The following is a 25433-nucleotide window of genomic DNA, read 5'->3' as shown; positions in this document are numbered from 1 at the left end:
TGCAAAGGGATTTGAGAAACGTGATTAGTTGACGATAGTCCTATGCCATTGGCCTTCAGTCTCGTTTTGCGCCGCACAAAATATCAGAGCTCAACAACGACTGGATACGTGTTTAACATCACCAGTACCACATCCTTATATTTTCATACGCGCAAACGTGATCATAATAGACAGGTTGGAACGTCTGACTGAAATACAGGGCAACTTATTTTTCTAAACGAGTGGCGTTTGAATTTGTTGATAAAAATGATAAACATGATTGTTTGGTTGAGGGACAATGGGCCAAAATTCGGAACTGTCCCAAACAATCCGGGACATGTGGTCACCCTACCCCTTATTTTTCTATTTGACGTTCATGTGTGAGTCTTGAACGCGCATATCCTTTTAGAACGGAGCTTACAGGAGTAGTACCAACGGGGAGTGGCCAGCCAGCTGCCCAAAACAACAGCAGAAGAACTCTAGGCAACTGGCAAGTAAGACATCTGCTCATCATTCTCTAAGAAAATGTATGTCTCGTTAAATGTGGGAAATGCTGTGTACATTTAAACCCGTATTCCCTGGGACTTCATTCATACCGAAATAGCTAACCCAATGTGGTGGCAGTAATGGCTGTTGGTTAGTTTCAGCAAGCTAAAAAGCTGTTCTCTACATTGGACTTCCCGAGCTACTTGCTAGCTACAACGTTACTTAGCTAGTTAACACGCTAGCTTTTGGTTGCACGAATCCACGAAACATTTCTTGAGTTCTAAAGTAAAATGTGTCACTGTTCAGAGAGCAATACGTTTGTAAATCTGGTTAAAGCACCCAAAAAGATGTCAGCATCGAGCTAAGTTAGCTAACTACAGCCAGTTGAATGTATAACAGGCAACATTCAAACAACAACTTACATTAATTCCCTGACTGTACAATTGTGCAGAAGGCTACTGGCTTTCTGCACAACATATCGTCGTGTTTAAATTCCACTGCTCATGTCAGGATATGTAACTAGCTAGTAGTGCATGGACTTTACAGCAATTTGTCTTTTTACAGTAAATTGTACAGTAAATTTTAATTTGTCCTGGGCCTGTTTTTTATTCATTTTAGCTAATGACCGTTTAGGATAGGTATCCCATTTTGGTTATGTGAATAGAGAAGGAGAAATAAGAACAACGTGGCAACATGTGATGTGTCTAAGCTAAGCACACACTAAAGCAGGCTACAGTTAAAGCCTAAGATTACTATCCAGGACATCCCTGAATAGTGTGCATTGAAAGACAATGGATTGTAATTGTCAACATGAAAGTGCAAACAGGTGGAAGTAGAAAAGAGAACCGTTCCACTTCAGTTACCGTTTCTTTTGGGTGGAGTTTAGCTGGGAGGACATAGAGCGGGGTGTGTATAGATTAAACACCTCAGTGCACAGCCAATGTAAAGTACTGTGAATTCTGTTGTCGCATAGGCCTAGCCTCTTTCACAGGCTTTCACCAAAGCCTGGGTGCCTAAGGCTACTTTTTGCATAATGCACTAGTCAAATGCTATAAATTCAAGTAGGAAGTGTCAATGGAACTGAAATATTTTATTCTACATATACAGGTACAGCACTCAGGAACTCAATTCCTCTAAGTGGCACACCTTCTTTCACATGCAACTATATTTTCTGGAAAATCAATTAAATAATGTAAAGTACCCTAATCCTTTTTTACATGACAAAAAAAATGAAACTGACAAAAATTATGAAACTCATCCAGAACGTTGTGTCATCATAGGTTGAATGTCAGGGGGCCTGGTGCTCTCTACTCAGTAATTTCTCCTGTGGCTGCTGCAAAGGAGAACCAGATGTCATAAACCAAGATTGAAGCCTCCCACATTTTGGGGGATTTAATACCTGTACAACCAATCAGCCATGGGAGTCTGTCCTGCTGTGTCCAGGTACTTCCGGAGGTGGAAGTATATGATACTGTTGCTGCTCTCTGTCTCCGTTTTGGCTTGGATCGCCACTTTTGCCGGCGAAACAGTGAAAGCAATTCAGGATACCCATAGGTCAGCACAGACACTTGAGGATAACGCTGAGGTCCTGAGGGGGGGCATGCAATACTCATGGAAAACAGTGATGCAAGTCTTCTCCAATCCTCTCCCTGACACCCCACCACCAAAAGAAAGCTGTCCTGAGAAATCACCACTGCTTCGTAAGTAGGGCTACACAGTATCCACAGATGTTATTGTAAGCTTAATACAGGCTTTGCTATAGCTTACTTACTGATGATAATGCCATGTTACTGTGTACTTCCTTGTAAAGAACATTATGTGCAGTGTGTCTTAATGTGGAGAGAAGAACATTGGTAATCAAGTGAATACTCTAATGTGCAATGTAGGGATTGTGTAACCGCCTGATTTATTACTCATAACCATTGCTAGGCTGAGGCTCATTTGTATTATTTTCACATACTGTAGCCTATGTGGTAACAGTTTGCATGTAGCCTACATACAATGGCTCCTTGTTGACAGGAAGTGGACAACTGTTGTAATAAGGCTTACACCATGTGGGAGGCAGATGGTACAGCGTTAGTGGGTTTTCCATCAACATAAATTCCTGTTTGAAGACGGCTTGTGTTTGTCTGTGGCCCAAACAGAATGCACACACACACATTTGTAATTATCTGTCCAGACCATGCTGTTTTTCAGTTCATGATATTGTATTTTAAACTAGTGCCATGTAAATATATTGCAATGGAGTTTCTCCGTAAGACTTTACAATTTAGTTGTCTAGATTTTCATCATGCCTATTATTTTCTGCCTGCAGATGGAGCCCTGAAGCTGACGTTCAAGGACTCTTTAACGCTGAAGGAGGTGGAGAGTGAGAACAGTGGAGTGGCTGAGGGCCAATATCAGCCTCCAGACTGCCTCGCCCAGCAGACTGTGGCCATCCTCATCCCTCACCGTAACCGGGAGAAACACCTCCTCTACCTCCTGCATCACCTGCACCCCTTTCTTCAGAGGCAGCAGCTGCACTACGGCATCTACGTCATCCACCAGGTATTACTCTCATATGAAGTTACACTACATTATGTCATTTCCTCAATTATATTTGTATCCGATTTCTGAGCCGATAAGGGTTACAAACTTTGAAATTGAAAGAGGTTGATGTTTGTGGTTGATTTGTGTGTTGTGACAGGCTGGAGAGGTGACATTTAATCGTGCCAAGCTACTTAATGTGGGGTACTTGGAGGCACTCAAGGACTACGATTGGGATTGCTTTGTTTTTCATGACGTGGATTTGGTTCCAGAGAACGACTACAACCTATACAAGTGTGACCAACAGCCCAAACACTTGGTGGTCGGCAGGAACGCCACAGGATACAAGTAAATATCTTAGCTCTTAACTCACCTTTATGCAAAAGCAGGTAAATGTCTATGCTCTCTCAACAGCATGTCCGAAGTGATGTGGCAGCTATCACTATAAATTGACTATTCATACCAAATTCACTGTTTAACATTTCAATTATTACCAACGTTCAATCAAAGTCCTGGGAACAGGTCTGTAATGTCTTGCTTTTTTTTTTTTTGCTCTCATAGATTGCGATACAAAGGGTACTTTGGAGGGGTGACGGCCATGACGAAGGACCAGTTTCACAAAGTGAACGGCTTTTCAAACACTTACTGGGGATGGGGTGGGGAGGATGATGACCTTCGCATCAGGTGAGACCCCTATTACTTTTCACCATGGTTAGGGCTGTGGTGGTCGTGAAATTCTGTCCACCGATTTATTGTCCTGCAAAATAGTGCCGGTCTCACGGTAATTGACCGTTAATTAGCTGAAACACATTTAGCATATCCAGGCCTCGACTCATACAAGTCGCTGAACCTTTGGAACCTACATTAAAAAAATTTAAAAGTCTAATCAATTTCATATACCATCACAATAAATCCATTATTTATTTTAGTCAGGTCTGAAGAAAATGTATTTCAGAAGAACAGAATATGAATTGGCCCACTGTAAGCCTATGTTATCTGGCTATGCTCCATGACATATGCTGTAGGCTTGTTCATTTAGCTGACAAGATATGCTTAAGTCTCGTGCCATTTTATTTTATATGATTTTATAGTTAGAAGAATATAATTCAACTTAGCTGAATAAAAGGAGGATATATTTTTCATTCCGTAGCAAGTGCTCATATGAAGTGGCTATGGTCAGTATAAAAGTGATAATTTGAAACTGATTCTATATGCTTTTTTTTTTTGGCAACTTTAGTTGTGAATGATACAAACCTTAAAATGTCTTAGTCAAAACGTATATGGACTGCATGGTGCGGCTTTAGGCTTTTTAATGATTTGGGAAGCAGCAAAATAAAGCTTGTGCTCTGTCCCTTGCTTCAGGCTGCACAGCTGTTCTTTCATCAAGTGATCATATTTACACATCAGACTTCTCAATTTAATCTGCTCTTTACCAATATGTCAAATTAGTTTTGAAATTAGATTGGACCATTATCAAATGGGCAGTGGGAAAAAATACATCTGTATGTACTCGAATAGCGAATGGAGGCCAAGCGCTTTCCCATCGGTCCGTTTCGTAGGCTACTTCAGTTTTATAGCAGAGTATGTGCTTAATATGAGCAGCTGAGAAATAAATATAAGGACACTTATTTCACTCCAGGCGTCAACCACTGTTTGAGGTGCATGTTCTCGCTGCGCGACAGGATATATTTCGCCCAAACTCTGGAGAGCCCATGGCATACAATCTTGTTCCTGCAGCTACCCAATGATTAATTTGTGAAACCAAGTGAAATCTGTTCGGGAACATTGATAGTAACTTTTTTTTTCATAACATATTTTACTAAACTATTGTTGGGCTGTTTGCGCGTTTGATAAAGGAATAAAGGAGAGAGGAGGAGCTGGAAACACATTGTGGTGAGATGTTCTGTACAGCTAAAGGTATTGTTCCACTGCATTTAATTATGAAAATAAAAATCCCAATCCCAATCATCCAAAATCCAAATCAAATCCAAATTCACTAATTGTAGGCTAACAGTAAGCCGCCCTGCACAATAAATGAACCAACAGCATTGCTATATGTTCTCTCCCAGACTCATTCATTGATATTTTGGAGTCTAGCGTAAGGTAACCAGTCCATCCGGTATGCATAGTAATACAGTCCATACTCAAAGGCGATTACTCAATTGTTGTTTAATTTTGGAGTATAGGCTAGACCGTTTATGTACAAAAGACATCTTAAATCATTTTTGTTTTATGTTTTTCAGCCTACCGCATATTACGCATGGCATTCTATAAGGGTACAATCATTTAATTCCGTTTTTTTTTGGCCTTGGGCTCATAAGCCTATCCTTCCTTTGGCTGCCTTTCCTTCCAGTTCTCTGCTGCCAATGACTGGAACAAATGGCAAAAATCACTGAAGCTGGAGACTTATGTCCCTCTCTAACTTTAAGCATCAGCTGTCAGAGCAACTTACCAATCACTGTACCTGCACACAGCCCATCTGTAAATAGCACACCCAACTACCTCATCCCCATATTGCTATTTATCTTCTTGCTCTTTTGCACCTCAGTATCTCTACTTGCACATCATCATCTGCACATCTGTCACTCCAGTGTTAATGCTAAATTGTAATTATTTCACCTCTATGACCTATTTATTGCCTTACCTCCCTAACATATTTCCATTGATGTCAGTGGTTAGAGGGATAATAGAGCCCTGAGTACCAGGTCATTAGCCACCTGATAGTAGTTAGCAGTGCATAAAAGGAGATTAGCATGACCCAACAGTCACGTGGAATTTTACTGCAGTCATGACTTATGACTGCCGGTGTGGCGGTAATACGGTCACCGCAACAGTCCTAACCATGTTGGCTTAATGTACAATTTGTGGACTTTACTTTATTTGTGTCCTACATCTTAGTCAATGTGGGATGTTATCGATTGACTTAATTTGTCTCTGATAGGGTGGAACTCCAGAAAATGAAGATTATACGGCCACCCCCTCTTATAGCACGCTATACCATGGTATTTCATAAAAGAGATAGCGGCAACGAAATTAATAAAGACCGGTGAGTCACTGTGGACGCATCAATTTATAAATTGCTTGCTGTAATTATAAGCTATTACTTGTCATTTTAATTAATTTTATTCTGAAATTGTCCTACTTCACAGGATGCTCTTGTTAGGACGGACACCTCAAGTCTGGAGAACAGATGGTCTTAACACCTGCTCCTACAGTACTCTCTCAGTTGAGAGGCCACCTCTGTACATTAATGTCACAGTGGACATTGGCAAACCACTGCACTGAGGCTTCAGAGCATCTGTCTTGATTTGCTGCATTGAATGCAGTAATGGTGCTCTGGTATGTCCATGCCTACATGTTATGTACCTGCCCTAAACAAACAGAGTGGCAGTAGCTGGTAAGCAAAAGTTTTCACGGTAAACCATTCCAAGCAGGGCGCGTAATATCGCCAGGTCCTAATAACGTAAAGTCTGGAAGCCCTTCAGTCAAAACTGGTGAGTAGTTTCTAGGGATGAGAATAAAACCACAATTAAATGTTGCTCTGTGTTAGAGGTTTGCTGTGACTTGATTGTTTCAACAAGTATTTGCATTCTAATAGAGCATGTTATTATTTTTTTATTCTAAAGAATCATGGATTTTTTTCATTTCTTAATCTCTGGTTGTCAAATAAAAATGGGAACCAAGAATTGCTCTCAAATCCCTCCTACATGAATTGATGAATGTAGAAGGTAAAATGGAGGAACAAGGGACAACATAGGACACAAGGAACACGTTTTCATATGAATCATTCTCACATTTGTGAAAGTATGCTACATGGAAATTAATTGTAGTTTTTATGCAATCTTGTTACAACAGCCAACAGTGATATCACAGTGTAGATGGCTTCATTTTCTAGACATCACAAGGTTTATATTTTGAATATGCTGCTACAAGATTTGTGAAGTAACTCCAACACTAATTTAGTCAAATGTCTAATATTGTAAAATACTTTGCTTCTGTTGCCTTAATTCATCCAGTTGTAAAAGTACCAGAGGTCCATTCCTGTTTTTAAAATTTATTGCTGAGCTATACAGTTCCGGTCAAATATATTGCCACCCTTACATGATTCACTATTTATTCTCAAATAAGTTGAAATAAACCAAAACATGTGTTCTTCACAAGTGTATTTGTAGGTTTTACAACTGCACAGACCCCCGCCCCCTCAAAAAACAACTGAAATTTAGATTTTTCACATCGAAGTCAAATGGCCTGCAATAACTTATTCAACATTCTAAATAATTTGGTTGGAGTCAAGTTCTCGTTTACTGGGTTCCATCTACCCCCCCTGTCTATCTGGGTCCTTGTGGGCCATCTTGAGTCAAAGCAAGCTGTCCCATTTAGGCTGTTAAGAGCCACATACTGCCTTTGACACTTTCACCATTTTGCTCAAATGTATTCTTCATCTATGCCTGTTTTAACAATGTTATTTATCATATCAAATATGACTTGTGTTTAATATATTTTAATATGGTTTTGGTATGGCCTGCGCTTTCACATGTATCCTTCTGTAAGTTATGCATGATTCATATTTTCATGGTGTGCGGTTACAGCTATATGAGTAGTACTGTAGTGTTCAACATTTGTTTGTTTCTGTGGTCCTACTTTATCTGATTTATAAATTATTGATGTTTTAGAATATGTTTTGGGATGCCATAATGACTGATTAATTAAGAGTGCCTTGTTCGGTGAGACCTTTCTCTCTTGAATCTTTTCCTTTCAAAATAACATTTTTAATCTTGTAGATTGTTTTATAGGTGGGAAGAGACATGAATCAGATGAGACTTGTGAATTCAAGAGAAATAAAGGATCTATTTCTATAAACAAAGTCATTTTCAAGTGTGTTTTAGTTGGGCATAGTCTTCGATTAGCAATGTAGGGTTGTGTAATGTGATTGTTTATACAGTGGGTTGATGATACTGATTTGTAAAGTAGGGTCCTTAGCTGAACTTAAACAGAAAGTCCCTGTTCTTCACCCTCTACCTCTACTGCTCTACAAATGATGGACAAGATGGAATGTAAAATGTTTTTATCTATACTAAATATAAATGCAACAATTTTACTGAGTTACAGTCCAAAATAAGGAAATGAGTCAATTGTAATAAATTCATAAATGCCTAATCTATGGTTTTCACATGACTGGGCAGGGGCGGGCTTGGGAGGGCATAGGCCCACTCACTTCTGAGCTAGGCCCAGCCAACTAGAATTCTCTAAAATGATGTTGGGGGAGGCTTATGGTAGAGAAATGAACATTTAAATTCTCTGGCAACAGCTCTGATGGCATGCTGACTGCAGGAATGTCCAATTGCAAGCTCCCTCAATTTGAGACATCTTTGACATTGTGTTGTTAGTGGCCTTTTGTCCCCAGCACAAGGTGCACCTGTGTAACGATCATGCTGTTTAATCGGCTTCTTGATATGCCACACCTGTCAGGTGGATGGATTATGTTGGCAAAGGAGACATGCTCACTAACAGGGATGTAAACAAATTTGTGTTCAAAATTTGAGCGAAATAAGCTTTCTGTGCATATGTAACATTTTTGGTCTCTTTTATTTCAGCTCATTAAACATGGGACCAACAATTTACATGTTACGTTTTATATTTTTGTTCAGTATAGTAGTTTGATTACAATTTTGAAGGCTGTGCTCTGAAGGGAGCACTTGTTTCACCAGTCCAGTCTTGTGGAGGGAACCAAAGAGGGGAAGGAGTGTGATGTCCAAGCCTTTGTATGGGCAAAATGATGTCATCTCGTTTTCCTGTGGTGCAGAAAGAAAGCTTTGTTCAGTGGAGGCCAGGATGGCCAGGGCACCAAAGGCTAACTTTTGACATTTGAAACATTAAGCTTTGAGCCCAGCAAACAAGATATCACATGATATCATAGAATGTAGACTTTGAAATGTACTTTGCACTACAGCAGACACATAAAGAGCTTAAAATTATAATAAAACCACAGAAAAGATTCCTACTGTACTATTAGCCAGCTGTCCTCGGGGGGACTAAGGATATGTCGAAACTATTGACTCCCTACGTGGGTTGTTTTCTCAATGGCTCAGCAAGCCTGGTCACTTGACTGGAAACTTTATTTTAAGCCAAAAACAAATGTTCAATTAAATGACCCTTAATGGCTAAAGACCTAGTGCTAAAGTTAGGGACCTGACAACATAACCTGACCTGGAAAAGCTATGGGCCCAAGTTATACCTTACAACTATAAACACCCTTGTTTGACTCTACTTGACACTACCTAAGGAACAGCAAGGGCATGTGAATTCTCTTGGTATTTGGTAGTGTACTTATTTCTTGTTTGAACAGGGAGGGCTACAAGACCATGCTCTTTCAACAGTTCTACAGATTGCCAAGAAACAATTTAAACCAAATCAAAGAAAAGGCCAACTACTACTAATTTTATTCACTCCAAATATTGTCTGATGTTTTCAGACCTCAAAAGTGTTAAGTTTATTCCACATCCGACGTCCATCAGTTGTGTCGATTCAGGTATATGCTTTAAAATGAAATGGAAAACCCTGAATGTCTTTCAACCAATCCAGTAGCTATGTATTTAGGCCTACTGAGTTTTAGTAAGGTTGTTTTAAAGTATTGATTCATTCTGATCCGTTAAACATTAATTTGATATGAGGAAGTGTACTTCAAACACGTGGTTGGAGCTTCAGTCTGCTTTAGAGGGAAAAGGATTAAACTGCTAAGCAGTCAGTAACAAGAACCATGTGTCCCTTTTCCCAGTTTTCCCATCTGTGCCCTTAAAGCCCTCATTTCACTCTCCCCCCACTTCCCTCTTCCTTAAGAACCAGTCTGTTTTTGTTTTCCAAACAAGGCTCTCTGTACAGGAAATTGTGTACTTTGGGAGCATTCAGGAAGGCAAAGAGCAGATTTCCTGTTAGGACCATGGCAACAAAAAAAAGTGTGGATAAAAGGGGTCAGTAATCTCTAAACCAGAGGAGAAAGAGCAGTCCGCTATTCCCCTCCCATGACTTCACTTCCCTCCCCTTCTCACAGACTTGACATTTCAAATCTCCATACCACGCCAGTGCCACAACTACCATGACCTTCGAAACATGGAAAACTGGAAGCAGAAGGATAAAGAAACAATATTCCTGCGCCTCACTGGGTACATTTCCTCATATACAGAGGAGCCAAAGAACAGGGAGATTGTGTGGACGAGAGGAAAAGAGGAGGAGGGAAAAAAGGCAGAGGGACACTGAGTAAAAAAACGACAGGAAACCAAATAATTCTGGTGCTGTTTTCTGCAAATCCTCCTGAGATAAATCACTTCAGAGGACTGCCATTCCCAATCCACATTTTACAATTATAACTGACAAGGGGTTTTCCCATACATTTTTGTAAGATTGATTGGAAATGTATAAAGCACTAAAACTCTGACAGAAAAGTGACGTCTGCTTCATTCTTCTCTCAAGGACTTTTCAGTCTCCCACACATTTAGTGTGGTTGGTCAAGATGTGAGCGGCTGAATCCTTTTTGGGAGGTTTGTATGGTTTTTACTTCTGGGCTACATCTCACCCCTTTCCCAGGGTCTGTTGGATCAATGGTTGTGTATTTGAGGATTTGTTTGTTCTGAACTCCTGGACTACTCAACTGGATCCAGATGAAGAATAAAGGAACCAAGCAGAGGTCCAAAAAGAAAGGATGTGAGAATGCATTCGGCTGTGACTTGACAGAACATCTACACAATTCAGGACAAGACGGTAAACTTGTTTCTTTCAATGTTTATTATGTTTCTTCCCTTTCCCGCTGCTTCCCTTTTCCAGCAGATTTCAGAAAATGTCATCATGCCCCCATAATATTGACCTTATGAATTCTGAGTTACACAGGAATGGAGCCTAATCATTGGCCCATTATTCAACATGTACTAGAGTTGTTGAGGCCATTGTCATATTTCACGTTTACAGATTTATTAGACATGTAGTATTAACCATATAAACAACACATTTAGTTTTTTAACGCTTTTTTAATAAACAACAGATTTTGTTTTTAATTTAGCTATTACAATGTTGATGACTGTTTGCGACAGGATGTGTCATGGTACAGTTGAATTGTCTATACATGTATGGAACACCTCTAAGGTTTTCGGAGAATTCCGAATTAGATTGAGACTTATTTAACCCCATAATTTTGGGAAAAACAATGTTAAACCTCTTTGCCTTGGATGATTTTGTAAACTTAATGTGAAATTGGTTAGGAAAGATCCATGCTGTTTTTAACAGTTGTATAGAAGATGATGTCGTTTATTCAGCTATGTGACACAGATGTATATTGCAATATGGATATCGATGTACATATGTTTTACATTCCATTAAGTCCTTTAGGCTCCCACAGAGTTTTAAATAGGGGATTTGTGAGTTAGGGTGTGGCTCATAGTCTTTTTGTCAACTTCCCCTGCCCACCAAGAGGCCTGTGTCTGGCTCGCTGTCTGAGGATTCTGGGTGGGCAACACTGCTCATTGGGGGGAGTGTCAGCCAACAGATCATATTTTAGACAACAATTGAGGATGGGTGTGTTTACCCAGATAGTATTTGAATGGAGGTAAAATTGTAATATGAAGTGAGGTAATGTGATGTGACTTGAAAACCTTTATTTTGAACAGATTTAACAGATGGAACAGATGGAACCGATTTGATACAGTAGATCTTTGTTACACAATACACACTTTTCTCTGCTACAGGGGAGAAGGTATAAATGACTATATGGTTAATATGATGATACTTTTAGTTTTTATTTGTCAAATGGCATATATAATTACGAGTGGCTTATAATAATATCTGCTTTTGTTGACATGGCACTTTGAGATATCAGCTGTTGTTGAGTTGGTATTGAGGTTGCTGAAATGTTACTAACTCTGTTTGACCCTAGACAGGGAAGAGAAAGGATGTGTGTAATTACTTCATTTACACAGACAATTTACCTACGAGGATGTTATTTGATTTAACAATTGTCGTCTAAAATAACAGCATCTCATTCAATAAGTCTTAGATTCCTTTTGAATCCGCAAGAAGATTTTCAGGCAAGCAGGAGTTTTCGTTCTGAGAAAATACTCTAAACTCATGGTGACTCAAATCCCATTCAGACCAGCCACCATTTTGACCACAGGCATGTCACTGAGAGTGTCTGTTCCGATGTGTAGTCCCTAAGCAAGCCTCATGTGGGAGAACAGACTTTCATTCATACTGCCCAGGGGAACCTCTGGCTAGTACGTTCCAAAACTTCAAAGATGGAATAAATTATTTTAGTTTTGCTTAGCTAATGTTCAGCTGCATATGAATAATATCAAATCAAATCAAATCAAATTGTATTAGTCAACAGGTGTAGACCTTACAGTGAAATGCTTACTTACGAGCCCCTAACCAACAATGCAGTTTTAAGAAATCATCATGTCTATGTGCTTACTGATTTATTGTTCAAGTTTAGTTGTGTTGTTCATGAGATATGTTAAGAGTCTGCAAATGAGGGAAACAATCTGTAAACTGTCATTGATCTATGCCACTGTTCCACTGTAAGTTGTCGAGTCGACCGACACTATATCGCTCTGCATTCTCTGGGGACACGAGAGATTGACCTCCATGCTTGTCATTGTGCGGCCAAAAATGCGAAACGGTCCACCGTGACTGGGGCACTGGCGAGATGGTTCCTTATCCCCTTGTAAAGAGTTCTGGGAAGGGCCTCATCTAGTGTATCTGTGAAGTGGGGAATGCCTGGTTGCCAAGTGGGAAGGTCTATTTAGCTTAAATTAGTTGAGCTTTGAGTCTCAAGTGCTTTCCTTGAGGGATAGAGGAGTTTACAGGAACATTGTCCACGGGGTATTTCTCGTCTAAGGTTGTTGCATACATTGGTTTGCTGATTTCAGTCCAGAGTGGAACAACTTTGGCAAAAAGAAGTGAGCTATATCATATGGTTTTTCGATTAGCATAGTAAGGAGGGACACTAACTGCTGTAGTCTACGCCATACCGTGCCAAAGCGGAGCTATACATGTTTCATTTCCAGTTTAAATGTATTATGAAGATGTTCTTTGATTTACAAGTATTCATTGGTGTGGAAAGCAACCCTACATTCCTCTCGAATATAGCATCGTAGATAACATATTTTAAGAATAGAGACATCCCAGTAGGGAATAGAGTTTGGAAAGCGATAGAGAATTGGGTGGTAACATTTGAAAGGCTATTTCTATTAGAGGAAGTGTCACAAGTAATACCAGCTGCAAGGATTGGGTGTGTCAACCTTCCTCTGAAACAAACAAACCATTTTTCACTTCCTGTGAAATTCCACCTTCTTCACAATCAGCAACCCTATGGAATGCAAAGCCAAGCTACAGCATAAAGTGTGTTTAGTATGATTTCAAATACTAAATAAGTACTAATACAATTTATACTAATGGCAATTGGTTTCTCCCAAACTATCCTCCTCACGCTTCTCTGTCCTTTTCTGCCATGGAAAAAAGGGTTGTCTCAAAGAATGAGCCAAAGATCCAGATTCTGACTCTGTTTATAGTAAATACAGCATTAAACTGACCCTGTCCAGTTCATAGAGGCCCTCTCTGTCCCTCCTCTTTCTGCCTTATGTCAGCAGTTGAAATGGAATGCCAGCATTTTCCCAACTGCTAAAACTGCTAAAAGTTGCCACGTTTTCCCATCCACTGCCCTAGACTGAAGACATGGCATTACGTTTTAAAATAATATAATGAAAGATATTCAGTTGAATGCCATTTCTACTAAAAAGAGAATGCCGCCTCTTACAGAACACCAAAAGATACGTAACGTCGCATGTTATGATTTCTCGCATAAATAACAGCTTGTTCACGTACCTTCTTTACAACATCCATTAGAGTTTAATATGACCACCCTATAATATGTTGACCTTCACTCCTCAAAGTCTGTCTGTTGCCAGACTGAACTCTCAAAATGTTTTTATTTGGTTTGCCATGTGTGTGTGTCTTTTCATGTCGAATGGATGGTTGAAATAATATTTGTTTATCGTTATTTTTTTCAGTTCCCCAAGTTTTAAAGACGTGTGCAGAGTTCATTGAGAAACATGGCGTTGTGGATGGGATATACAGACTCTCAGGGGTCACCTCCAATATCCAGCGACTCAGGTAACTATTTTAACCACATACTGTGCCTCCTAAAAGAATTTGGACAGGGAAGTCAACATTTCAGTTTGGGCTCTATACTATGCATGTTTGTGTAGTACGTTTAATCGAACCATGCTGTACAACTTTAGTTTATTCAATATAAACCCTTAGCAGCCTACATTTCAATCTTACAAAACAACCTGCACATACTAGAGGGATTGTGGAAGCATCATTCGTCTCCAGCTGTATCGATACCCATGTGTTTGTGTGCTTACTTACAGACAGGAATTTTGCACTGAGTTGTGCCCTGACCTCACAAAGGACATGTACCTCCAGGATATCCACTGTGTGGGCTCCTTATGCAAGCTGTACTTCAGGGAGCTACCCAATCCTCTACTCACTTATGAGCTTTACAAGAAATTCACTGTGAGTACTGTTCAAAGAGGCAGTGTTTCTAGCCTGGCGGGTAGGAGCATGGGGCCAGTAACCGAAAGGTTGCTGGATCGAATCCCCGAGCTGACAATGTAAAAATCTGTCGTTCTGCCACTGAGCAAGCAGTTAACCCACTGTTCCCTGGGCGCTGATGACGTGGATGTCAATTAAGGCAGCCCCCCCCCGCACCCCTCTGATTCAGAGGGGTTGTGTTAAATGTGGAAGACACGTTTCAGTTGAATGCATTCAGTTGGACAACTGACTAGGTTTCCCCCTTTCCTTTCTACCTATAAAAATCAAATCAAAATCAAATCAAATGTTATTGGTTGTATGCGCCGAATACAACAGGTGTAGACTTTACAGTGAAATGCTTAATTAAGAGCCCATTCCCAACAGTGCAGAGTTAAAAAGTAAGACAAATATTTGCTAAAGAAAATAGTAACACAATAACAAGAACGAGGCTATGTACATGGAGTACCAGTACCAAGTCAATGTGCAGTGGTACGAGGTAGTTGAGGTAATAGAGTATGTACATGTGGCTAAGGATAAAAGTGGCTAGGCAATCAGGATATACAGTGCTGTGAAAAAGTATTTGCCCCCTTCCTGATATCTTATTTTTTTTGCACATTTGTCACACTTAAATGTTTCAGATCATCAAAGAAATGTAAATATTACACAAAGACAACCCAAGTAAACACAAAATGCAGTTAAGTGATGATTTTATTTATTAAGGGAAAAAAAGCTATCCGAACCGTCATGGCCCTATGTGGAAAAAGTAATTTCCCCCTAAACCTAATAACTGGTTGTGCCACCCTCAGCAGCAACAACTGCAATCAAGTGTTTGCGATAACTGGCAATGAGTCTTTCACATCGCTGTGGAGGAATTTTGGCCCACTCTTCTTTGCAGAATTGTTTTAATTCTGCCACATTGGAGGGTTTTCGAGCATGAACCGCCTTTTTAAGGTCACGCCACGGCATCTCAATCGGATTCAAGTCCGGACTTTGACTAGGACACTCCAAAACCTTCATTAAAAAAAAAAAAAAAGACATTCAGAGGTGGACTTGCTAGTGTGTTTTGGATCATTGTCCTGCTGCAGAACCCAAGTGCGCTTCAGCTTCAGGTCACGAACGGATGGCCAGACATTCTCCTTCAGGATTTTTTTGTAGAGAGCAGAATTCATGGTTCCATCAATCACAGCAAGTCGTCCAGGTCCTGAAGCAGCAAAGCAGCCCCAGACCATCACACTACCACCACCATATTTGATTGTTGGTATGATGTTCTTTTTCTGAAATGCTGTGTTACTTTTACCCCAGATGTAACGGGACGCACACCTTCCAAAAAGTTCAACTTTTGTCTCGTCAGTCCACAGAATATTTTCCCAAAAGTCTTGGGGATCATCAAGATGTTTTTTTGCCAAAAGGGAGACGTGCTTTTATGTTATTTTTGGTCGGCAGTGGTATTCGCCTTGGAACTCTGCCATGGATTCCATTTTTGCCCAGTCTCTTTCTTATGGTTGAGTCATGAACACTGACCTTAACTGAGGCAAGTGAGGCCTGCAGTTCTTTAGATGTTGTTGTGGGTTCTTTTGTGACCTCTTGGATGAGTCGTCGCTGCGCTCTTGGGGTAATTTTGGTAGGCCGGCCACTCCTGGGAAGGTTCACCACGGTTCCAAATTTTCTCCATTTGTGGATAATGGCTCTCACCGTGGTTTGCTGGAGTCCCGAAGCTTTAGAAATGGCTTTGTAACCCTTTCCAGACTGATAGATGTCAATTACTTTGTTTGTCATCTGTTCCTGAATTTCTTTGGATCGTGGCATGATGTCTTGCTTTTTGAGATCTTTTGGCCTACTTCACTTTGTCAGACAGGTTCAATTTAAGTGATTTCTTGATTCAACAGGTCTGGGTGTGGCTAGTGAAATTGAACTCAGCTTTCAAAAAATGTGATTAACCACAGTAAATTCATGATTTAATAAGGGGGGGGGGGGCAATTACTTTGTCACATAGGGCAATGACGGTTTGGATAGCTTCTTTCCCTTAATAAATAAAAGTATCCCTTAACTGCATTTTGTGTTTACTTGGGTTATCTTTGTGTAATATTTAAATTTGTTTGATGATTTGAGACATTATAAGTGTGACAAATGTGGGAAAAAAAAGAAATGTGGAAGTGGGCAAATACTTTTTCACAGCACTGTATAATGAACAGAGTAGCAACAGCGTATGTAAACGTGTGTCTATGTGTGAGTGTGTGTGTGTGGCGTCAATATGCATGTGTGTGTGTGTGTGTTTTGTGTGTGAGCATATGTAGTGTGCGTATCTGTGTGTGTGTTGGAGTGTCAGTGTAGTATGTGTGAGTGTGTGGGTAGAGTCTAGTAAGTGTGCATAGAGCCAGTGCAAGGGATTCAGTACAATACATCTGTAATGTGTCCACTTTGGTCACAAGAATCCCTGTTTGATTTACATGAGAGATTAGTCATTTAATACCGTTCCACATTCAAAGAGAGAATGATGTGCAACACGGATAATACTTGTCTTCGTCTTTTACTGTTTAGGAAGCCGTCTCATTCCAGGAGGATCATGAACGATTACAGCATATTCAGGATGTCATTAAAGAGCTACCACTCCCCCACTTCAGGTAAAACTCACTTCAGGCTTTTGTTTCCCTTGTAAAGGACCTTTCCAACATTTATATGTGGTTTATAAGCTAAAAGAAATTGTGTGTCCTCTCTCTTCAGGACTCTGGAATATCTTACCAAACATTTGGCCCACCTGGCCACCTTAAGCCCCCAGACTAACATGCACAGCCGCAACCTGGCCTTGGTGTGGGCTCCAAATCTGTTGCGGTGAGCTCTACACATATTGTACACAAACCAATATCACCTTATCCAAGAACATACTAAAACAGTTCTGCGATAACTACCTTTGGTTTGAGTTATACCCTATCGGATGCATTATTCCATATGGTAACTCTCAATGAGCAACGGCAAAAAAAAAACTCCTTGGTTGTGAATGAAAGCATTTCTACTTTCTCTCTTGGCTTTGTGTTTTGTAGCTCTAAAGATATTGAAGTTGCATCCTGCAATGGGGACATGGCTTTCCTGGAGGTGCGGGTACAGCAGTCCGTGGTTGAGTTCATTTTAAATCACACTGAGCAGATCTTCAACCATGCAGCTGCACCAATAAAACCTAAAGGTATGCATGTCACAATGTTTGATCGTGTCCAATGTGTGCATTTAGACATTTCATGAATGTTGCCCTCTTTCTTGTGTCATTTATATGGCCTTTGGGCAATGGGTTGTATTTATTGTCATGCCAACAGTAAAAAAGCTACACAATGGTGTATTACAGGACCCGGTTTGATGTGCGGGGAGAAGTATGCCACTTTGCCTATCAGTGGCCAGGGTGGGCCAATGAAGCTGATGAGCCTGGAAGAGGCCCAGGCCCGCTCCCTGAGCCCTAACCACCCAGCACGGAAAGAACGACAACGGGAGAACAGTCTACCAGATACCAGCACTGCCACCCTGTACCATACCGTCATAGATATATCGGATAGCAAGTGAGATGGATGAGGATTCAGCTGACTGATTTATTTAGTATACTCAACAAACATGCTTAATACACAAATCCTCTGGGCAGGCAGGCACCTGGATACATTTGGCAGTGAAAACATAAATAAATAAAAATAACCCGATCAAACATAATGTAGTATACAATAACTCATACACTGTACCGTATGCAGTACAGTGCCTGGCAAATCAGTCTAGGTTGATCGTATGGTTTTAGCTACTGTACCCTTATTGTTACTGCATTGTTTTGCTGTACATACTGCTTTTACTCTTCAATAAACACACTGACTATCAACAAATACAAAACCAAACAGGCCATATTGTTCACAAATGTTTCTCCTTTTCTGTCAGAAGAAAGCTTTCTGGGAAATCCAAAACGTGGAAGTCCATCTTCAACTTGGGCAAGTCTGTGACAGACTCTAAGGGAAAACTGAGCCGGAATGGGAGCGTGTTCTTGAGAGCACAGAACATCACAGGTAAAAGCACTTTAACATTTTACTGTAGTAGGCTAAATCAGGGTCAGGGTGATTCTTGGTGGTCTTGAACAAGTCTACTTGCCTCCTAAAGGCATGGCTGACATCGGGAAAAGAGGGTGTGCTATCAGTTGATCATTGTTGATTGATGTAAATCTGCTTGTTAGCTAGCTCCATATTAAATGGTTTACTGATTTTTGATTTAACTTCAATGCTCTTAAATAATAGCTTCATAATGTAATATTCAGAATATTTTAACCCATGATATACAGTTCAGGCTGGCTAGTGGCTTGTGTGGATATTTTAGTATATGGTGGTTAGGAAAAGTCCAAATTACCTGTGTTGCTGCTGCCCTGACACACACGTGTAACTCCCGACTGAGGAAGGGATGGAGTTGGGTCGGTGGGTCGTAGATGCAGCCACTCCTCTCTACTGTGTCTTTCTGATGTGCATAAGCTTTCAGCCAACCAAACCGAATGCTGATGACGATGCAAATCAAGTGTTACGCTGCAGCCGCTGTGGCAGGACTGTTGACGGCTCATAATAATGGCTGTAACGTAACAAAATGTGGAAAAGGTCAAGAGGTCTGAATACTTTCCGAAGGCACTGCATCACTAGATTTGATTTACTACAAGATTAAGGGTATACTGTTCAACTTTCATAAGGTCTGGGTGCCTTATATGGAATACTGTACGACAAAAGGAGCCTATATTGAAAACATGCCCATGTCAGGGGAGATACCCATTTAGGAAATCCCTAGTTGCTGGGCTGCTCACTCCTGGCCCTGGGGGTCTGCTGTACTGTTGGTTGTCACTGTTGGTTGCCTTGGCCTAACATACCTGAAACCAATAATGAATGTTTCAGTAAGATCCTAAAGCTGAGTGGGGTGTGTTGGGTTGTGGCACTGTAGGGCCGTGGACCCCTAGGTGCAGGACAGGGTGACTCCGTCATATTGTGTGTAAGTAGAAATAGCCTTACATTACTTTTAGGCCTATGATATGAATTTTATGGAGGGTGTACTTTTTCTCTGTGTTAATGTGTGTTTTTTATTCAACTTTTGTTTTCCCTTGAGACATTAAACAATGATGGGAAAGAAGCTGTGTTGGGGAGAGAGTTAAGTTATTGACTAGACTTGTGGGGGGTCTGGTGTGCAGGCGGCTTGGGGCAGCTGGGCGGTCTGGCTGAAATTTGATAGAGGATGTCTTCAAAAAGACAATCAAAGGTATTTGTACTTTATTTGTAAGAGTTGTTCATTTGTTAGGCTGTTGGTTAAAGGAGCAACACAATATTGATTATTGAATTATCATTGATATGGTTCAGTCTTATCAATCACTTAAACATATTTAATAAGGATCTTTTACTTAGCTTGATGACTGTGGGCATTTTTGCTGACTTTTTGTTGTTCTAAATAGATGGCTAGAAGGTCCATGGGTCATGTTATATTTAGTAGAAATGCAGAAAATGAGCTTCAGATGCCCAAAATAATGGGAGGACCCCCAGATCCACCGTGGGGTGGGGTATGCAAAATGGGTCAACTTTGAGCACCTCTATCTCCTAAATGCTTTGGCATTCAGGTCCAAAAAGTTACTCTCTGACCACTTCTTCCATGGGCAGACATGCATGGAAAGTTTTGTTTCCATCAAAAGGGATGCTATCAAAAATGTATTGAATTCAAATGGATTTACCCCATGACTGCATTCTTGATTCACAGAAAAGGCAGCTATCCGACCAGCTAGAAGCATGGACTCTTTGTGCTCTCTGCCAACAGGTGGGGCTGAATGCACTACATTGCATACAAAAGACTTTTGTCATCGTGAAATCTACTCACAGCAGTTCTCTCCAATAAACAAATCCTCATTGTAGCATTTGCTTTGTAAATAAGGCTGAGAAGATGTATATCTAACAATTTGTTTCACATTTGATTTCCAACACACAGATGATGACAAGCCAGGAAATTTCAACTCAGCAGGCGAGGCCAACGGTTTCTTTGCACCAGGCATAAAATCCAGAACACTTGGATCTGACTCGCTCTATGACCTCAGTGAACACCAGAGGTGGGAGTTTGAGATTAAGAAATCGAGTGAGGCCACAGGTGGCAGCAGCCCTAACATGAAGAGAAGGGGCTCTCTAAGTGTCTCACCACCCCAAAAGAAGTCTCTACCTGAACAACTGAAAGTTTTCAAAGGCGATGACCTCAGCAGCTGCCAGCCCACCTCTCCTAAAAACAGGAGGATGCTGTATTCTGGCTCCACCCACAGCAGCACACCCAGGCCCTCCTTCCCAGGAAGCCTCTTCCCTGAGTCCTCCCCTAGGCATCAGCGCAAGGCTCTCAACATATCAGAGCCCTTTGCTGTGTCCGTGCCCCTGAGGGTGTCTGCAGTCATCAGCTCCAACAGCACCCCCTGCAGGGCAATAGGGAAAGAGAGGCCTGCTGCAGCTGCCCTGAAACCCAGCAGAGAAACCTCCCAGTCAGACCAGAGTGATAGCAGCGGCAGCTCAAGTTTCAGAGAGCACCCCCTTGTAGAGAGCAGTGTGGGGAGTGAGAGCAGTATTTACAGTAACAGCAGCTCAACTCCTCTGGAAAAGGAGGCGAGACCAGCAGAGGAGAGGAGCAGAGAGGAGGCAGCTTCCGAAAGTGTGCCAGAAGGTAGGACATTTTCACCTGGTAACATGGAGAAAAGTGTGTGTGTGTGTGTGTGTGTGTGTGTGCGCGCATGCACTCAGATTGAAAACCTTCCTCATTATCCATGGTAACCGCATCTATTAATAAAATAATGACATCTATTTATGTTATTAGTTTCAGGAAGTGAAGGAGAGGTGAAAGAGGTTCAAGGGAAGGTGGAAGTATCTGACCTGAGACAGTCTTCCACTCCCAACACAAGAGAGGAAGATAAAGAGAAACAGCAATCTCCTGGGAATCAACTGGACAGCCCGCCAGCACCGCAGCTTGAGACAAAAGAACTGACACAACTGGTATGTTTAATCTCCAGTTTAGCTCTGTGCTTCATCACATACAACATACAAAGGATTTTACAATGACAATGGCTGTCGCTTTATTAGGGTGTTTGTGATTTATGTTTTGCAGGATATGGGATCTCTACCTATCAAGGAAGAGCTGTGGTGTGAACTCCATCTTGAGCTGAAAATCACTGAGCCTGAGCTTGACATTATGGAAGAGGAGTTTATGCCTGTCGTTTGTTCCACCAAGAACACTCGTGAGGATGTTAAGGCAAAAAGAAGAACCAGTCTTCCAACTCACTCGTTATTATACAAGGGACAGCCTTTGATGCCCACCAGGCCTGCATTGACTGATCAAAGTGCTTCTACAGTAGCACATTCAGCAAGAAAGAACTCCTCAGACACACTATTTCCGTTTGACAAAACATTACATTTCATGGTTGGCACAGATATGAAAAATACACCTCTACATGCTGCTGATTCAACAGATAAAACAAAAAACAAACCCCACATTTCCCCAAAATCTAAGCACACAGAAACAGATAAACCCATCAGCATCAAGCCACGACTTGTGGTTCCTCACCTCGCAGAGCCAAGTTTACATTCTACTCAACAAAGCCAGGTCATAAACCATTTGCAGCCAGGGGATGACATAACATACATAGGCATGTCTGTAGTAGAGAAAGGAAAAGAGCCATCATGGAAAAGTAAAAATCAAGATTGGGTCAAAGGGCTTTTCCATGATGATGGAAAGAATGCTTTGTCAGTTGTCATGGGAGGCATTGAGAGGCTTTCAATATGTTTGGAGGAAAGACCCCACACCATGGGGCTAGCACACCAAAATGATGAGGATGGATGTGGAGGACACTCTGAATTGGAGGACTTGGAGGAGGAACCTTGGGAGGAGGTCTTCAGCTCCACCAAACAGTGGGTAACCAGTCCTCTTCATTCACCCACATTTAAGGATTTGTTTGGAAAACTAGATGTGTCATCGTCTTGTTCTGCGGAAGAAGGTTTGAGCTCCAAAGATTTAAACGTTCCTCCTCAATCTAGAGAAGACAAACCAACAAATGGATCATGTCCCGTTAGGAGCATAGAAGTGTTCCCAGGAAATAGCTCTCTAGCATGCAGCGGCAAAACAGAGACTAAAATCACACATCCACTTCCGTTACCCGCCAAAACCACCATGCTCGGTGATGAAGCAACGAGACCACACAGAGAGAACAGCTGCATAGCCAAGCAGAAAAACACCACCTCCTCCCAGAGATTCCACAGACAGACGTCTTATGAAGCATGTTATTCAGAAAAAACTGTGCAGGACAGTTTTTCCAAACACAGACCCTATTCACTCAATTTGGATTTAGGACTTCGATGCATCAGAGACATTTCCAATCAGCAAAACCTGGAGTCAGCTGAGTTGTCCTCCATTCAGAGAGGGGCAGTGACCCTGTCTGGGACCAAATCCAACGGCCTGTCCCAGGAACTGGAGCTGTTCCTGAGCGATCGTCAGGCCCCTGTGCGCCGGAACTCCGCCCCCGTCAGTGTGTCGTCTGTCAGGACGGCCTTCATGATAAAGACTTGCCAGGCCAAAGCCGTGCCTGTCATCCCCCCAAAGGTGCAGTACAGCCACATACCCCATCCCACGAACAATGATGCAGGAAATGAAGCAGAGAAAGAACTCACAAAAACCAGGGGAGAGAAACTAGATACTGTACCTCTTCTTCCATCTATCAGGGATCTAAAGGAGGAGTTGGAGAATAAGGAGCCAGCCCCCAAATCCAAAATAAGGCAGTCTATTGCAGAGAAATCTACAGAGACTAATAAAACCACACCTATTTCAGACCCACCGGTGCTGAGGAGGAAACGCTCCTCCAATGCAGAGGCCTTTGCTGACTGTCCAAGACCTGAACGGTCTACTGTTCTACAAAGACCGTCCTTTAGGAACCGCCAGAGACCACAGAGCCTCATCTTGTTCAGTCCACCCTTCCCCATCATGGATTACCCACCGCTAGGGGATGATGGTAAGCTCCTCCTCTCGGCCATCAGAAGTCCAACTGAAACATCAGCACTCGATGTCTTTTCTAAAGAGATGGATGAGAATCTCAGGACCCCAGAGGGGGTGACCCTGCGGAACAAAATGACAATACCCAAGAGTGGACAGAGGCTGGAGACCTCAACCAGCTGCTTTTATCAGCCACAGAGGAGGTCCATGATATTTGACAACAGGAGCCACAGGCAGATTGAATGAGACACTGGACAGTAACCAGTTTCCTAACACTACTCTGGTTATCCTTCTGCTCATCCTCCCTTTTCTTGGACTTATGTAAATGATTTTAGCAATATTGGGCCTATAATTCTACCTTTGGGAAATGAACCATTTATTTGTTTCCAATGCTCCTACAATCACCTCTCTGTCCTGCACTAAAATAAGTATTCTCGACTAGTGGTGAAGATTTTAGTCCAAATCATATGCAGTAATGATCAATTAATATTCAATTAATATTTTTTTTAAATTCAAATGTTAGACATGTTTGAAATAAGCATATGAAGGATAGACAGCCAAAGAAAGGAGAATGTTACATCGACCCATATTGCCATTGGTATTTGAGAAAATGTCTTTTACTAGTTTGCATGTCATCATTGGTAATCACAAGATTGCCTTTTTGCCAAAGAGAGTTGTACCTTCAGTGATCGCTGCTTTGTTTTTATTTCTACCTTTATTCTTACATATTTTGTGAACTGAATAATGACTCCATACAGTATGGACCCACTGACGCCCAGCTATTGTCGCTGTGATCAGCTTTTATCCTGACATAGTATCAGGACAGTGTTTTTCCAACATTCTAAGTAATGAGAACAGGAGAAAGCAGCTACTTTAGTTGTAATTGTATTATAGACACTACATGGTATTTATTTATCCAATTATCAATCTATAGATAGTCATTAACACACTTGACCAATTCTTTGTTGTTGTTGTTTTTATTTGGCTTCAATTCTAGTAGCCAGACATTACTTCACCAATTCTATATTGTGTAATGTTACCAATAGTTATACTGGTATGTGTTACCAGTGCTACCAGTGTTTTATCAGAACTGACATTGGTGTTCTCTTAATTGGACTGTAAAGTAATGTTTTGGTAAAGTTTTTGGATGAGGAGGACAGATGACAAAAGTACCTAATGTAAAAGTGTCTGTTGTGATGAAAACAGGCTTTGAAGAGAATTGTTAGCGTTTTAAAGAAAAGGATAGTGAGAGAAATGGATGTGCTGACACTTGTATTTGTGTATGATACAAGTGCAGATTGTAAAAGAGAGGACTCAAACACTATTCTTTAAATGTTTGCGAAGAGTTAAAACGAATATCAGAACAGGGATGCTGGTTGTTTGCAGCTGTATTGACATAATACTACATTTGTGACCTGTGCAATTCTGTATGGACCAAAATTGGATGTATTGTGTATAGCCATGGAAAGATATGAAAATTAAAAATACACGTATAGGCCTAACATATTTTCTAGGGATTTGTTCATAGAATGATTTGTCGTAATGATTTATTTGGGGGAAAAAAGCATGAACTGGCGTACACCCAGAGAAAATGATTTAGTTTAGAGGTGCTGACTAACTGCAAATAATCGGTAAAATCTGTAAAATATAAAATAAAGAGTCGCACACTGTATATATATATATATATAAACTCCCAGTAATTTATTGGGTGAAACACCAATGTTTCGGCATCACTGTGACTTCTTTATTTTTATATGTTACAGTTTATAATGATTTATTTTGACAACAGAGTCAAAAGTTTGGACACAGCTACTCATTCAAGGGTTTTTCTTTATTTGACTATTTTCTACATTGTAGAATAATAGTGAAAACATCAAAAA

General features: G+C 40.9%; 2 protein-coding genes across 4 annotated transcripts; both read left to right on the top strand.

Annotated features, from left to right (window-relative positions):
* Nucleotides 1–350: 350 nt before the first annotated feature.
* Nucleotides 351–7859, top strand: LOC112228922 (beta-1,4-galactosyltransferase 4). The gene is made up of 7 exons (XM_024394698.2): nt 351–473; nt 1746–2165; nt 2780–3012; nt 3152–3339; nt 3553–3675; nt 5933–6037; nt 6141–7859. Exons 2-7 carry the CDS (start codon nt 1883–1885, stop codon nt 6274–6276), a joined length of 1068 nt encoding a protein of 355 aa, XP_024250466.1. The 5' UTR covers nt 351–473; nt 1746–1882; the 3' UTR covers nt 6277–7859.
* A 2112-nt stretch (nt 7860–9971) lies between these two features.
* On the top strand, nt 9972–25191 carry LOC112228923 (rho GTPase-activating protein 31). Of its 3 annotated transcripts, XM_024394700.2 has the most exons (13): nt 9972–10526; nt 10647–10746; nt 14043–14145; nt 14406–14550; nt 17107–17189; nt 17290–17397; nt 17607–17746; nt 17903–18110; nt 18472–18596; nt 20305–20361; nt 20530–21240; nt 21391–21566; nt 21679–25191. In XM_024394700.2, the coding sequence occupies exons 2-13, from the start codon at nt 10647–10649 to the stop codon at nt 23797–23799; spliced, it is 4077 nt and encodes a 1358-aa protein (XP_024250468.1). In that variant the 5' UTR covers nt 9972–10526; the 3' UTR covers nt 23800–25191. The 3 variants fall into 3 exon arrangements, with proteins under 3 accessions (XP_024250468.1, XP_024250470.1, XP_024250467.1); XM_024394702.2 differs by having other exon boundaries at nt 9972–10746; nt 18475–18596; XM_024394699.2 differs by having other exon boundaries at nt 9972–10746.
* The last annotated feature ends 242 nt before the right edge of the window (nt 25192–25433 follow it).

Source organism: Oncorhynchus tshawytscha, linkage group LG30 (assembly GCF_018296145.1).
Source record: "Oncorhynchus tshawytscha isolate Ot180627B linkage group LG30, Otsh_v2.0, whole genome shotgun sequence".
Classification (NCBI taxonomy): Eukaryota; Metazoa; Chordata; class Actinopteri; order Salmoniformes; family Salmonidae; genus Oncorhynchus; species Oncorhynchus tshawytscha.
The sequence above is the reverse complement of the archived record's forward strand: the minus strand, read 5'-3'. Positions and strand labels throughout refer to the sequence as shown.